At 40.4% G+C, this 14589-nt stretch overlaps 1 protein-coding gene across 2 annotated transcripts in view; it reads left to right on the plus strand.

Annotated features, from left to right (window-relative positions):
• The window catches only part of zcchc7 (zinc finger, CCHC domain containing 7), a 53468-nt gene that overhangs the window by 21478 nt on the left and 17401 nt on the right, over positions 1-14589 (plus strand). For both annotated transcript variants that reach the window (XM_080881200.1, XM_080881201.1), the window contains 4 exons: positions 8289-8338; positions 9196-9333; positions 9421-9591; positions 13294-13329. In XM_080881200.1, the coding sequence (XP_080737326.1) occupies positions 8289-8338; positions 9196-9333; positions 9421-9591; positions 13294-13329 (395 nt within the window). The remainder of the gene's footprint in view (positions 1-8288; positions 8339-9195; positions 9334-9420; positions 9592-13293; positions 13330-14589) is intronic.

Below are 14589 nucleotides of genomic sequence, written 5' to 3' on the forward strand. Positions count from 1 at the left end.
TGCTGCTGTAGCTTTAAATCAGTCTATAATCTCCCAAGTTCACGGCTGTTAAAGTCCCAGACAATGATCTAATCCGATACTGAGACATGAACAAATCATTGTGATAGTAAGTGTTATGTAAAAAATATGAGTTGTAACTTCTTCTTTTTTTTTTTTTTATTGTCATGTAATGTGTCATCAGCACCAGCGATCCAAGCATATTTATGGCAGTTAAATGAGTCAATTTTCAATTCAGCCTCCTTTTTTGAATCATCGGTGACGATATGATGGTACAAGTCAGGACTGTGTCTTTAATAAGAGCCACTCTGGTTATCAGCAGATTGATGGAGATAATTTCTAGTTTGAATTGAAAATCTGCGCTAAAGAGGCAGCTAACGGATATTAAAAAGACACAGTGACTACGTGTCTCCTGTCAGTCCCGGACACGTTTTGGCTCAGTTTTGGATAACTCGAAAACACGTACACAGGCACACTGGGGGCACACAGCCTCGTTCACTTTTCTTGGCCTTCTCTGGTCCCCGTTGTTGTGTACCCTGATTGGACCATGTGGTTGCCATGCGGTTGCCAGGCCGCGCCCCTGCTGTGTGGTAATTGGTGTCTGTGGTGCTGCTGCGTGGCGATGGTACTTTGACTGACAGGTTTGGCCACCTGCCCTGCCCTGCCTGCCAACATGGCGTGGAAGAGGGTGAAGAGGAGGGGAGGAGGTGGCACAGGCTGGCAGGGGGTGAGCGCTCGATGTGTCACGGAGGAGGGGGTGGTGGATATATCAGATAATCAGACGGGCTGTGTTGAAATATGTGTTTGCTGAACATAAGGCAGATTCAACAGGGACCACGGTGATGGCATCCGTCTTCGGTTTTTCACCGAAATGGCAAAAAATTAGTGGAAAATCATTTTGGTTCTAGTTTTAAACATTGTCTTTGATAGTAATTTCATCCTGTTTGATCAAAGTGAGGCTAATGAACGCTTTCTGGGCTGTTTTCCAGAATCTTGTAGCAGAAAGAAATAGTTTGACCACCCAAGCAGATGTGTAAAAAATCTGTCTCTTTGGCGTTTTTTAAAATCTGCTGCCTTTGATTATCTGGCCGAGGGTCAAAACCATTACAGTCGCTGGTTTCTTTAGGTTCTGTGGTCATGACCACAATTTTTGAAATAAAGCTAATATAACTTATAGTATTTGATATAATGTTCTCTTGAGTTACGCTTTGAGTCCATGATGTTTTTGGCAGTATGACATAAGACATGTCATACTGCCAAAAACATCATCACGAGCATGAAAGAAATATTTTAGTTTTTAAAAGATATTTTTGTATTCCATTGTTTTTCTTATTAATTACACTAAAAATAAGAGTTTTCTATGCACTTCTGTGCTTTATCTTGCAAGTATATCAGTATGCCTCCTGGGCGGTGGTAAAGTGACAGAGTAGCACAGTTTGCCTTTGCCTGTTGAACTGACAGAAGGAATATGTGTAAAATTACAGGCACGTGTGGGTCAATTTTAAAGATCCGTATATGGACCAGGTGCGGCTCTCAGTTGATGACACCCATCTTTAACCTTTTTGACTTGCTGGTTTGCCACCATAGCATAGATGAAATTCACCCACAGACATATAAAGCAAACCCTCCTATGTGATTTTTTTTTTTACGGAGGCAGACAGACTTGATTCTCTTGAGGTAAAAACAAAGACACCCTAGTTGTTAAATAATGTAAATAAAGTCTAGAAATTAAACATCCTCATATGTTTCTCATAAAGATGGCAGTACTCAAAGCTTGAATCGTTTTCTACATAAGGAGTGAACAGGTGTCAGATTTAAATGTGCATATACAGTCTTATTGCTCTCATAACATTGATATTCATAAGTTGCTTTATATTGCCCAGTTAATACCAGGGAAAAGAACACAAACTGAAATATCCCCAAATATCTCTTATCTTGTAAACTATTATAAGCCTGAAATGAAACTTTGTTTGCCATGAGATTTTCTGTCTTGCCTTAAGAATCTAATCATGAAAAAAAGGTTTTCATAACCCTCAAGAATGTTTTTCTTTCATTCCAGACAGATTACAGCAAATCCCTTTTGTAAATGATGCAAATATTTGCCACAGAGCATCAGCATTCACGTTTTTTCGGGCTCTAGGTATGTTTATATCCACATATATACATTGTTTTGTTTTTAATTTACAAAAAAGTATTTTACATATTGGCTGAGGTGATTCAAATCATTGAGGATAGTGCAGTTGTGAACAGTACTGTAAAAAAAAAACACAGCACAAATAATATCATTTTTACATCATGATGTCACAGCTGGTTTCAACTGGTAATGGCAAGAAAAGCACAACTTCATCAAACTTCAGTTTAACGAAATGACCTTGTCAGGAGTAGGCAGTACCCAAACTGGGAGTCTTATGGAGCGCCGCACCAATCAGTCCCAGATGCTTGTGTGGTCCTATGTGTAAATTAATTTCCTACTCTTGTTAGGCCAACATGTACACCACCAGGAACCTGAAAATACCTGAACTGAATCCAGTCACCATTCACATAATTATTACACTTGTGCTTTTGAGCCAAAACATCTCATGTGGCGTACCCTCTTCTTCTGCGCTGCGAGACTGGAGAATTGGTGCCACCAGCTGTTTATCTAAAAATGTTAGTGGGTGGAAACATTTGCGCTACATTTGGATGGAAACCACCTCTCTCTAACAGAGAGATAAGTAGAGATTGGAAAAAAGGAATTTGAAGTAAGTAGTGTGGTTGTACAGCTGTTTATCTACTCCCTACGTGCCAAACATCTGCACACTAGGGTTTATGACAATATGATTAAAATTTTCCAAAAGGCTACTGTCAGTCCAACAACTGTGAATTGTTTATTTATTCGTGGAGAGTTTTGAATACATACAGTTGCTAGCTTTGCTAGCAACATGCAGCTAGCTTTGCTAGCAACATGCAGCTAGCTTGGGTTTCAGGACAGCATGTTGGTTCAAAAATATGTCACAGTATGGAGTGAAGACATCGACTCTGATACTTTTCTTTCTGCGATGCTGGGTTTCCACAGCACTGTATCCGCTAGTCATAGTAATAAAAATCTCCGCCAATCTTCTGTTGTGTTTTACGGGCTTGGTCAGACTTTTCTCTCAAATTAAAGAGAGGAGTTAAAAATGTGGTGCTCTGTACATGTCTGTTGGACAGAAGGGAAGGCTGTAGGGCAAGGGTGATGTCACAAAGGAAACACTTTCTTGTACACACTCACACACACACGCACACACTTAGAGCATGCACACTCCCACCCACCCTCACCATTGTCATGTATAGTGTTGCTAATCCAGCCCTGTCGCTTTGGTATCAAACATAACCTCCATTTTGGGAGGGGGTGGGGGGGGGGGGGGGCAAGACCTCTTACACATTCCCTTTGTGGGTGTGGGTGTGTGTGTGTGTGCGTGCGTGCGTGTGTCTGTGTGTGAGACGGTGCCTGTGTGTGCGTGTGTATTAATGGGTCTGGTCAGCAGCTTGTATAATGGGCGGGCTGGCCTAGGATGCCTGTTTAAGTGTCGGGACAGGGAAAAAGACTGGGGTAAGGCAGATCCATTGAAGCCTTTGATGTTGCTGGGACAGAGGGGAGAACAGCTTGTATATGACACACACACACACACACACACACACACACACACACACACACACACACACACACACACACACACACACACACACACACACACACACACACACACATTTTAGGAAACTGGTAACTGGTTAGAATTGCAGTTGATTGTGTCGTTGATGTTCTCAGTGCTGTCCTTGGTTTACCAGACTTAAACCATCCTGTCTGGGCCTCATCCCATGTGTGTGTGTGCACGTCACCCCAGGAGAGCTGGGTGTTCATGGTTCATTAGCCACATGTACACTTCCGTTCTGTTCTCACTGGTAGAAGAGACAGATTTAAAGCATTCACACACATACATCCCCCCCACCCCTTTTGTTTTGTTCTGCCGACTCTGATGAACAGGAACGCAGCCTCCTCCCCTCTCCTCCTCATCTTCTAGTAATCAGGGTACCTATGAGACAGACAGATAGCATCTGTTGCCTTCTCTCCCCTGATCAATCTCTCCCTCTGTTTCTCCCCCTCTTCCATGTCATTGTGTTGCATTTCCCGTGACGATGGAGTGATGAGATAATGTACGAGATGTCCTGCAGAATCTAAGTCTTTGGAACCCTCAGTAAACGCTGTCAGTGAGCTGCTTCAGAGAGTCATAGCAGATGACTTGAGCACCACTTGGTGCTCTTAACATTAAACAACCATTTCTCTCTTCAGGATATTTGGGTTTAGACCACTAAGATGGCTGTAAGGAATGCTTTGCCATTAGATCTGCTCAAATTGAACAGTTGGAGTCAACATGGCGGAGGCCTCTCTTGAGTGCGTTCAGCTGCTCGGTGATGTCGCTGCCATCTGCTTTTTGAGCTCCAGACTCCTTCAGATCTGCTGGGCCACGATGGAACGAGGGTTTGGTATTGAACAGGGCCTCAAGGTTGATTAGCATATTTTTACCCTGTGTACAGCCCCCCTCCTTCTTCTTTCCTCTCCTCTCCAGCACCCCTCCACCCATGTGTTTGATTCCTCGGCCGTGACAAAGAGCTTCACCCTTTATTTGGTGTGTTGTGTTGGTGAGGTGGGGGCATCGAGTTGGGGGCGTTGGGCTGGGGTGTGTGGATAGGGGGTTAGATTAAGGGAAAGCTTCCTGCTCTTTATTTGGGGAGTCCCCCCGGGAGGTGCTTTGGGAATGACTTTCGTTGAGTCACTAACGCCTGCTCACACACATGCACACACACACCACACACATGCACGCACCTTTCACCCCTGCCTTTTTTTCCCCCCATTGACTGCTGGATACCGGTGACACACATGCGTTCTTCATACAGAGGCCCCCCAGTATGCTCACACTTAGATCAGTACACCCCACCACCACCATCACACCCACCCTAAACTACTACAGTTTAATATAAGTTACTTCAAAGTGATGTGCATAGACAGAGACAATGTGATACAGCTTACATACATAATAAATGTAAATACTCAAAACCTGAAGTGAACATACAAAAGCAAACCAGAAGATTAAACAGTCATCTGTCGCTGTACTTTCCCCACCCCCAGCAGAGCTGAAATAGTTTTGTGGATTCATTGATTAACTGATAGAAACGCTATTCTGTGAAATTGATAAATTAGAATAAAAATGGTATCTTCTAGCTTTTTCAGGATGAGCCTTTATTTAGTTTTTTACTTGATGTCTTAAAAATTGTTTTATTCAGACAGTTTAATATTAGGCATTACTTTGGGCTTTGTCATTGTATTTATAGTTAAAACAGCTAACCAATGAATAAAGTTACTATATGGGGAAAATGTTTTTGTCCCCTTCTTGATTTAAATGTTTCAGACCATTAAACAAATTTTATTATTGGACAAAGATAACCTGAGTAAAATAAAATGCAGTTTTTGAATGATTATTTTATTTATTATGGGAAAGGAGCTATCTAAACCTACCTGGCCTTATCATAAAAAGTAATTGCCCACTTGCCAAATCACAAATTTAATGTGATTAACCACGCTTTTTGGAAAACTAGCCACGCTCAGGCCTGATCACTGCTAGATCTGTTGAATCAAAAAATCATTTAAATAGAATCTGTCTGACAAAGTGAAATAGGCTAAAATATGTTAAAAAGCAACACATTATGGCATGATCTAAACTTAAAAACATCTGAAAAACAAAGTCATCGGCATCGATCATTCTGGAAAGGTTTACAGAGCCATTTCTGAGGTTTTGGGAGAACCACAGAGCCATTATCCACAAATGGGGAGAACATGGAACAGCGGCGAACTTTCCCAAGGGGTGTCCGGTGTTCCAAAATTACTCCAATAACACATCAACGACTCATCAAAAAGGTCACAAAAGAACCCAGAACAATATTTAAAGAACTACACGTCTCAGTTACCTCAGTTAAAGTCAAAGTTCACAATTCAATAATCACAAAGAGACTAAGAAAAGATGGCATACACTGGTGATTTGAGGACAAAACCAATGCTAACCAAAAAGAACACAAAGACTTGTCTCACATTTGTCTTACAGTCTTGGGGGTCATCAACATTTTGATGACCCCAACATTTTGAAGACTTTTGGGAAAGACTTTCTGCAGCTAAGCGGATGGCACAACATAGAAGAGCTAACTTGTAAGGCCAGGACTCCGCAATCTGTTCACACCTACAAGCCAGTGGACACTCTTTCAATGATGAGCATGTACACATCCTGGACAGGGAGGAACGCTGCGGGGAGACAAGGTGGCCGTTTATTTTAAAAGGAAAGACCATCTCTTAATTGAGAAGGAGGCCTACATCTTTCACAATCTTTCAGTGCTGTGATTGCAGCCATTACCCAACTCTGTGAATAATACTCATGGCCATTGATCAGTGTTCATTGATCAGTATTTGGCGATCTGTAGTCATGACAATTTATATATTAATGATCAAGAAACTGACCTGACAGCCCATTCTTTGTCAGTGGTGTTAGTTTCAGTCATAATGCAAATGTACCATTTATAAGGCTGGAGAAGCCTGCAGTCAGCTGAGACTGAAGAAGTCACTTGGATGCCTAACAAAACATTTCACCCTCTGAAAAGGCTACGTCCAGATGAACAGAATCAACTTTTTGGGAATCATCTATGATGGTGGATTATATCTGCTTAATTTAAGGAGAAAAAAAGCCCTAAAAAGGGAAACTGATGCATTATCATTCAATTTTAGCAGGCGTGTCAGTTCAGTTAATTAACTTTCTGATTTGCTTCTGCCTGCTACTTTCTCCATTTTCACCTGAGTTATTTCTTTTTCATCCTAAATTAACTTATTTCCGTTCACTTTGCTATACACCTTATAGACATTTGACCACTGCATCATGAATATATAGCAAGAAGATGCAATACAACATCTGTCTGTTGGGATAATTTTTCCTTTTAGAGATGATAGGTATAAGGTAATACCAACATCTTTACAGGTCGTTCTCCAAATTTATCAGCTATGGGAGGACCATCAGGTGATTTTGAGTCAAAATTTCAAGCTTACCTATGTGATGACATTAGGTTGCTTGCATTGGTTTTTTGTTTGCTTGTTTTTGTTTTTTTTTGGAGGTGAAGGTCGTGGCAGAAAGAAGCCCCATCCAAACAGCAGCCATTTTAATTTGTTTGACAGGGGAGAGAGGTGATAACCTCCCTCCGTAGCCGCTCACCCGGGGAGGAAAGGTGGGGGGGAAAGAGAGGTAGAAAACAACGAGAGAGAGAGCAAAAGCAAAGGAAGGGAGGGCTGAGCAGAATGGCGATAAGGGGCTGGATAGAGTCAGTAAAAGAAAGAACAAACGAGAGTGGTGAAAAAGGAGTGTGGAATATTTGATTATGGCTCAAGGCTGTATATTTGTCTAAAAGCTAAAGACTGTCAACCAGCAAATCGCAGGGGTCGACGGATGGGTGTGACTTTATGTGTGTGTGTGAAAACACGCCAGCTTGTGTGGGTCATTGCTTATCAGAACATAATTTATGCCGAATACACATGTCTGTGTGTTTCTGCGCGTATGTTTGTGTGTATGTTACGATTTCTGGATGTCAGTTACAGTTCTGTGGGCCTGAGGAGAATACAGCGGCCTCCCTCAGGGTGCTGTTAGTGCCACTCTCATACAGATGTGCTGGGCTGCGACTGTGTCAGTTTCTGTGTGTGTGTTTGCGTGTGCGTGTGTGCATGCATACCATTCTCTTACAGGAAACTAAAGTTATTCCTCAGGGTTTCCTGCTGGGGTGGGATCTAGACACTTGAATCTATCAGTTCTTATCAAATATTTGTTCCAATTGTTGTTTAATGTTACTGTGAGAAAAGATTTCAAAAACAATATTTTCCTCTTGTTTTTTTCTCACTCATTTGTCATATAAAGCCCCACGTTTGAATGCAGCTCTGATGTTCATCCATTGTAATTGCTTTTAGGCACTCTTAAAAACCATGGCTCACGACTTGTGTGTGTGAACATGTTATGCTTGGTAACTGCAATCCCTTTGTTATTCTAAAATTTGCAAATTGTAATTGTTCACTTACTTTCTTGTATTAAAGTGCTCATTACCCAGTAACTGATGAATTCATGTCAGGTTTTTTGTGTTGGTTTGTATTACATTCAGGAATAACTAATAAACCTTATAACAGAAAAATAAGAGCCTAGCATAGTCTTCTCCCTTAAATTTGTTTTAAAATGTATTTTCTTCTTCTCTTCCAGATGTTGATGCAGAAGGTGAAACTTGGTTGGTTTCAGACAAAGACAAGGAGGTGGGTGGCAATGAGCAGCTTTTTAGTGCTTTCTGTTTGTTGCCGCTTTGTTTTTGGTTTCTATCAATCAAAATCAACTATAAATAAACATAAAAGCTAGTATTTGCATTACTCATATAGTTTTAACTGTGTTATTTTATACTGAAATGATTATTAAGAGTTCTGGTAAAAAAAAAAATCCTAATGCAAGTTCAACATGTAAAGCCAGCTCCATATGTATTATTAAATAACAACAGGCCCCACCTGGTCATGAAACTGCCTGCTCAGTCTGTTGTCCAATTATGTTTGAGCATCTGGGGCACTATGTATGAAAGTGAAAACAGTTAAAGTAATACTTCTGTAAAATCCCTTCAGTCCCATCTTGATTGTTTAGTGTGAAATTCCCGTGGTAGTGTACAGAGAAAAAAATGTGTGTTCGACCAACAACTTAGCGACTCAGTCGTAGCAAAAGTATTGAAATGGCCTCAAACATTTAAGCACTGAAGCTGACAGAATATCCTAGTTAGCCTAGTGTTGGTGACCTATTGCTTAATTTTAATAAAATGCAGCTACACAAACAGCTGACTCCAAATATATATTTATTAAATGTAAACATCAGTAAGTTAGACCCAGTAGCATGAGTTTTTTTCCTCATAGCTGCCAAAAAATATTGAGTTCATCTTGTAAAACTATTGATGCAGCTGCTTTGTCCTTGTGTAATTAACACCAACAACTGACAGAAAAGTGAATGATGAGGCTTTATCGACCAAACACCAAGCACTAAACCCTGTGGCTATATATCCTGTATGGCTACAGAGTTTCTTGATCCTTACACTAACACCGTGATGCCATTAATGCACTAAACTTGTGTTTTTCAGGCTCAAATCTATAACAAAAGAAAAGGTGTCAGGATAGCAGTGCAGCGGGTGTCGAACAGATACTATACTGATAAGAACGTCAACTGCCGAAACTGCAACAATTTTGGACATCTCTCCAAGAACTGTCCTGACCCTAAAGTGAGTCCTGATCACCACATAGTGGCTCATATAGCACTTTTATAAGTACATAAAGGTTCTAACCACGTTTTGTGTGTGTATGTGCAGAAGTTGCTGCCATGCTTTCTTTGTGGGACTCCAGGCCACCCAGCCCGTGACTGTCTCAAAAGGCACTGCAACAACTGTGGCCTGCCAGGGCATCTTTATGATTCCTGCAGTGAGAATTCATACTGGAACAGACATTGTCATCGCTGCAACATGAAGGGACACTACCCTGACGTGAGTATTACACCCACTTTTATTTTACTTGAGAGTCAGACTTGCACTAGATGATCCAGAATTGTGGATATGCAAACATTATACGCATTTCAGAGTGTTGAACATTATATTCCCAAATCATGGGAGCTATGAGAATCCTTCATTTCTCTGTGAAGGTTTCCCATGACGATGGTGAATGTTGTTTCTGTTGGGCAATAACTCCTGGCGTTGTTAGTTGTAAAGCTGATATGTAGTTGAGGTGTTGGCTCTGTGCAGGTCAGTCAGGCTCTTCTAAACTAAAGTAATGTATTGCCCAGCTGAGACTGGAAAGGCCTTTCCCAAAAATCACTTTGCTGTGACTTTAATATTTTCTTCCACTGAAAGTAAGAGACCACAGAGCTCAAACACATGTACACTTATAGTTTTAACCAGAGAGCCAGTTTGACACAAAGAAGCTCAAACTGCATAACAGGACCAAACTGAACACATGCATGTACACATGCTTAAAGCTGAGGGAGGCAACATGTTTTGGGGTAAAATGCATATATGAAGAATTACTGTACACACAACTTCACTTTGCTCTATGATAAAACATGGGAACTGCCACAGATTGATACTGCGGCTTGGGCTTTTAATAAAAATTACTGCTGAACATAGAAATCAAAACCGCCTTCATCACAATAAATGTGGTTTGTTTTTCACTTTTTCTTTCCACTATCATCGTTTTTTCCACCTCTCACTCCCTCCCTCTTTCGCTTTCAGTAATAATGAGTGACCAGGGGTCAGCAAACGCTGCTGTTCACATTAATTGATACACTTCAGTAATTACAGCTTAGTTATGTCTCTGCCATGCTGCATATTCCAGCTATGGGCGCGTGCGTGTGTGTGTGTGTGCGTGTGTTGGCACTGAAGGATGAATCTAATGACCATCAATGACAATTATCCCGCCGCAGTGTTCATTACCTTGCCCATTTACACTAATGCCACAGAATGGAAAACCCTGCAAGAAGTCAGTCTGTGTCTCTCCACCTCACACCCCACTCTTTCTCTCCCTCTCTCTCTCTCTCTCTCTCGCTGTCTCTCTCTCCTTCTCGCGCCCTGTCTCTCCGTCAGTCAGTCATGTACTGTGCTCTGTGTAATGGATGAGTAACCAGGTGAACACCAGAGGGAGAGTGTAGGCCAGGACACACATAACCCAATTTTTTCTTTTTCTCTTGCTCTCTCTCTGTCTCTCTTTCTCTCAATCTCTAAACCCATTCCTTTCAGCTCGTCATCCAGATCTTCAAATTGATCTCATTCTACTCTTTTGCATATTGTTTTCCAACAGCAAACAAAGGTGCAAAGTTGTGTGGCATTGTAATTACCTTTTTCTTGGAACGTATCACTTTTTTTCTCCTCTTTTCCTTACACTCACAAATTATACTGTATGTATTAGTGTCTGTGTTTGAGAGAGAAAGAGAGTCAGGTCTCAGTCCCCTGGGCCTTTCTGTGTCTCTCATTAAAGACAGACGGTTGATGGAGCGCGAGTGTGTCGCTCGCCTCGCCTGTCGCCCTCGACAACAACACACTACCCTGGCGGTCTGGAGGGAGAGAGCAAATGGGGGGGGGGGGGGGTTGAAGAAAAGAAAAGAGCTAGATGAGAGGTGGAGGAAGATGCAGCTGTTGAAATTCATATTTGTTCTTGTATGTATTCAAATCAGAACAGATCACATTAAGCCAGAAAAAGTACCTACTGTTCTCACAGGCTGCTGTTTCGAGGTTGGGATTTGAACCCACACTTGAGGTCAAATTAGTGACTTTTTAGTGGGATTGTAATTTATATATTTTACAAAATATGTTGAGGAACTTTGGTGTGACTGAACAGTGCTGTTTGCACAGAACAGGCTTGAATTTGTCTCCCTCATTCTGTCTCACACACTCTCTTGACTCAGTAGGTATGTAAGTAGATAAATCTTGTTGCCTGCGGCATTTTCAATTTCCCAGTGGGAAGTGGTGGCGGTTTGGAAAGGATGTTGGAACGCTTAAGGAACAGCGTAGAGAAGCCCCGGAGATAATGCTTTAGCCACACTGGGACAAAACGACTGACTGCTTTACTTACCGACTGACTGCAGAGAGACACATGGATAGAAAATAGTTACTGAGAAATCAAGGTGATCAGACTCTAGAGAGAGATGCAAGAAGAGACTTATGGTCTTAGACGGGCAAGCAAATGACTCCGTGGCCTGCCAGGAGTTTCCATTCAGCCTCTGAATTGTCTTTCTTGTCTTTTCTCTCACCAGTTAGACTTTCATACCTCTCCCTTGTGTTTTAAAAATCTGATGTTGATGTTTTCAAAATGTTTTGTCCTGATTTTGTGTGTACTGTCAGAGTCCAAGTAAACTGGTATAAATGCAGTTTGGTCCACAGGTTTTTGGACAGTTTATCTGTATTTTTTCCTCTCTACACCAACACAGTGGATTTTAAAAAATCAATATGTGACTGAAGTGTGAACTGCATTTATTCATAGTCCCAAATATTCAGTGGCTCAAAAATAATTGGACAATTGAGTGATAAACAAATTTAGGAGATAAAGAATATGGAGTTGATTCCAAATGTTGAGCTTTAGTAGCTGTTAACTGGATACCTGAGGTCCAAGGTGCTGTCAGTGCAAGTGAAGGACGCAATCATTACGCACATACTTTAGGAGTGGTCAGGTCTACAACCTGGTTCAGTCTTGAAAAGAAGTTATAGATTAGACACAAGAGACACCTTTATGAATGGAAATAACAGAGGGTTTTCAACAAGGTGCAAACCATCGATTCCACTCAAGAATAGGGAGGTCAAAAAACATCTAAAAGAGCCTGCACAGTGCTTTAAAAAACCCTCTTTGAACAGATGAAGCCAAGATTAACGTGCACTAGAATGATGGAAATAGAGAAATATTGAGAAGAAGAGAAGCAGTTCATGGTCTGAAGCATACCACACCATCTGCCAAACATAGTGGAGGAAGCGTAATGGATGACGTGGACATGTATGGTTGCCAGTGGAACTGGGTCACTGTTTTTTTAGATGAAGCGACTGCAGATAGAAGTAGCAGCATGAACTCTGAGGTGTACAGGGCTGTGCTGTCTGCTCAGCTCCAGCGTAATGTTGCAAAACAGGTTGGACAGCAAATGGATAATGACCCAAAGGATAATGCAGACATTAACTAACAATAATATTCTTCAATGGCCAAGTCATTCACCTGATCTTAGTTCAGCTGAGCATGCTTTTTACTTACTTGATTCATTGAATTTAATTTCAGTTCAGGTTTATTTACATAGCACCAAAGCACAATAACAGTTGCCCCAGTACACGTTTACTGTAAGGTCACTGAAAAAAGAGAGCGTAGGGAGGCAGGACTGAAGACAGACCTGCAGATTTTAAAAGCACAGACTGCAAAAATAAGGACTCCATCTATGTATTAACTACTATAAAACTATTCTCTCATTTTTTTATTATGCCAGTTTGTCCAATTACTTTTGAGCTTTTCAAAATGGGGAAAAGTGACTGTAATTTCTAAACACTTTGTTGAATACTTCATTAAAAACCCTTGAATTAAAGTTGAAATTCTGCACTACAATCACATCTTGATTGTTTGATTTAAAGTTCATTGTGGTGGAGTATAAAAAAAGTGTTGTTTTTTTTTTACAAAGCTTTGTAAAAGGTATTTAATGACACAGTGTGTGTGTTTTTCTTTTTCAGGCTTGTCCAGAAATCTGGAGACAGTATCACCTGACAGTGAGTATCTTTTCACAGAAAAACTCTGTCAGCAAGTGTCATAGCAGAATTCTTCACACTCCTTCCATTTCTCCAGTTATTAGTTCTTTTTTTGTGAAAGGAGGCTAATATTGTATCAGGTTCAGTCCTGAAAAATGAGAAAGGTCCCGCTTCTTTTTTAGAAACGATGCCAAAGTCGAACAGACTGTGTGCAGGGGAAAGGAGTAAAGTGTAGGTCAAGTATACCTTTTGGATCAAGGGTTCAGATGGTGTTCAGTAGTTTCCTCTGCTCGCACTCGAATCTTGAGCTCATAGATAAAAATTCTGAGATTTGTATTTTGCGTTTGTCTAATAGCTCTTTAAAATAAGGGAAGCTGCTTTTAACTTGTGGTATGAATTCATACAAATGACAGTAAAAGTGAAAACAGGAAATCATTAAACACCAAATGTGTTTTTGTTTTCTATAGAATGTTTCACCAAATATGTCTTAGTTTAGGTTTGAATTTTTTCTTCAGTGAGTACAAGTGGAAACTTTTGTAAATGTGCATATTTGATTCATTACTTTACTGAAAATATTAAATATGTAACTAATGGTACAAACAATTTTTGTATTATTATATTCATGATAAATTATTTAGCAAAACAAAGGAGGTAAAAGGAGGTGACCTGAGAACAGCAGAACGAGTGGTTTTAAGTGGAAAGTCCCAAAATTTATTAAGCTTGGGAAATTGTGAAAAGCAATTTGTGTGGGTTTAGTTTGCACCACGTTTATGTAGGATTTCTGCTCAGAGTCTGAGTTAAAGCCAAGAAAGATAAAAAAAGAAAAATGATGGTAGTGAGGAGTGATAAAGCCCAATCTAAATAGACATCTTACCTTCTGAAATTTGTCTTAAAAAATACATAAAGCAACATTGTAGTGAAACATATCAATTAATAGCTCATTAAAGTATTTTTCAGTGGAAAATACTAACAAAAATAAATGTACTTAATTGTAAAACTTTGCACTAGCACTAAGCCGGACTCTCACCACTGCTGAATTAGAGTAATTGATCTTCTTGTTACATTTATTTTTGAATCGTCAATCAACGAGGTGTTTCCATGAGTTTCATAGAGGCAAAGGTGTCATGTGATTAGTCAATAAGTCAGTCGTGACTGGTATTGACTTTGCCCTGTAGCAGGTAAGTGAAGCGTGGGGGTAAGAAATATAGTAAAATATTAAAGAAGTACTAAAAGTTATGGGAAACTTGTCCTCCTCCTTTTCTTTCATCAAGTGCTCATGTG

This window comes from Rhamphochromis sp. 'chilingali', assembly GCF_963969265.1.
Source record: "Rhamphochromis sp. 'chilingali' genome assembly, chromosome: 4".
NCBI classification, from domain to species: Eukaryota; Metazoa; Chordata; class Actinopteri; order Cichliformes; family Cichlidae; genus Rhamphochromis; species Rhamphochromis sp. 'chilingali'.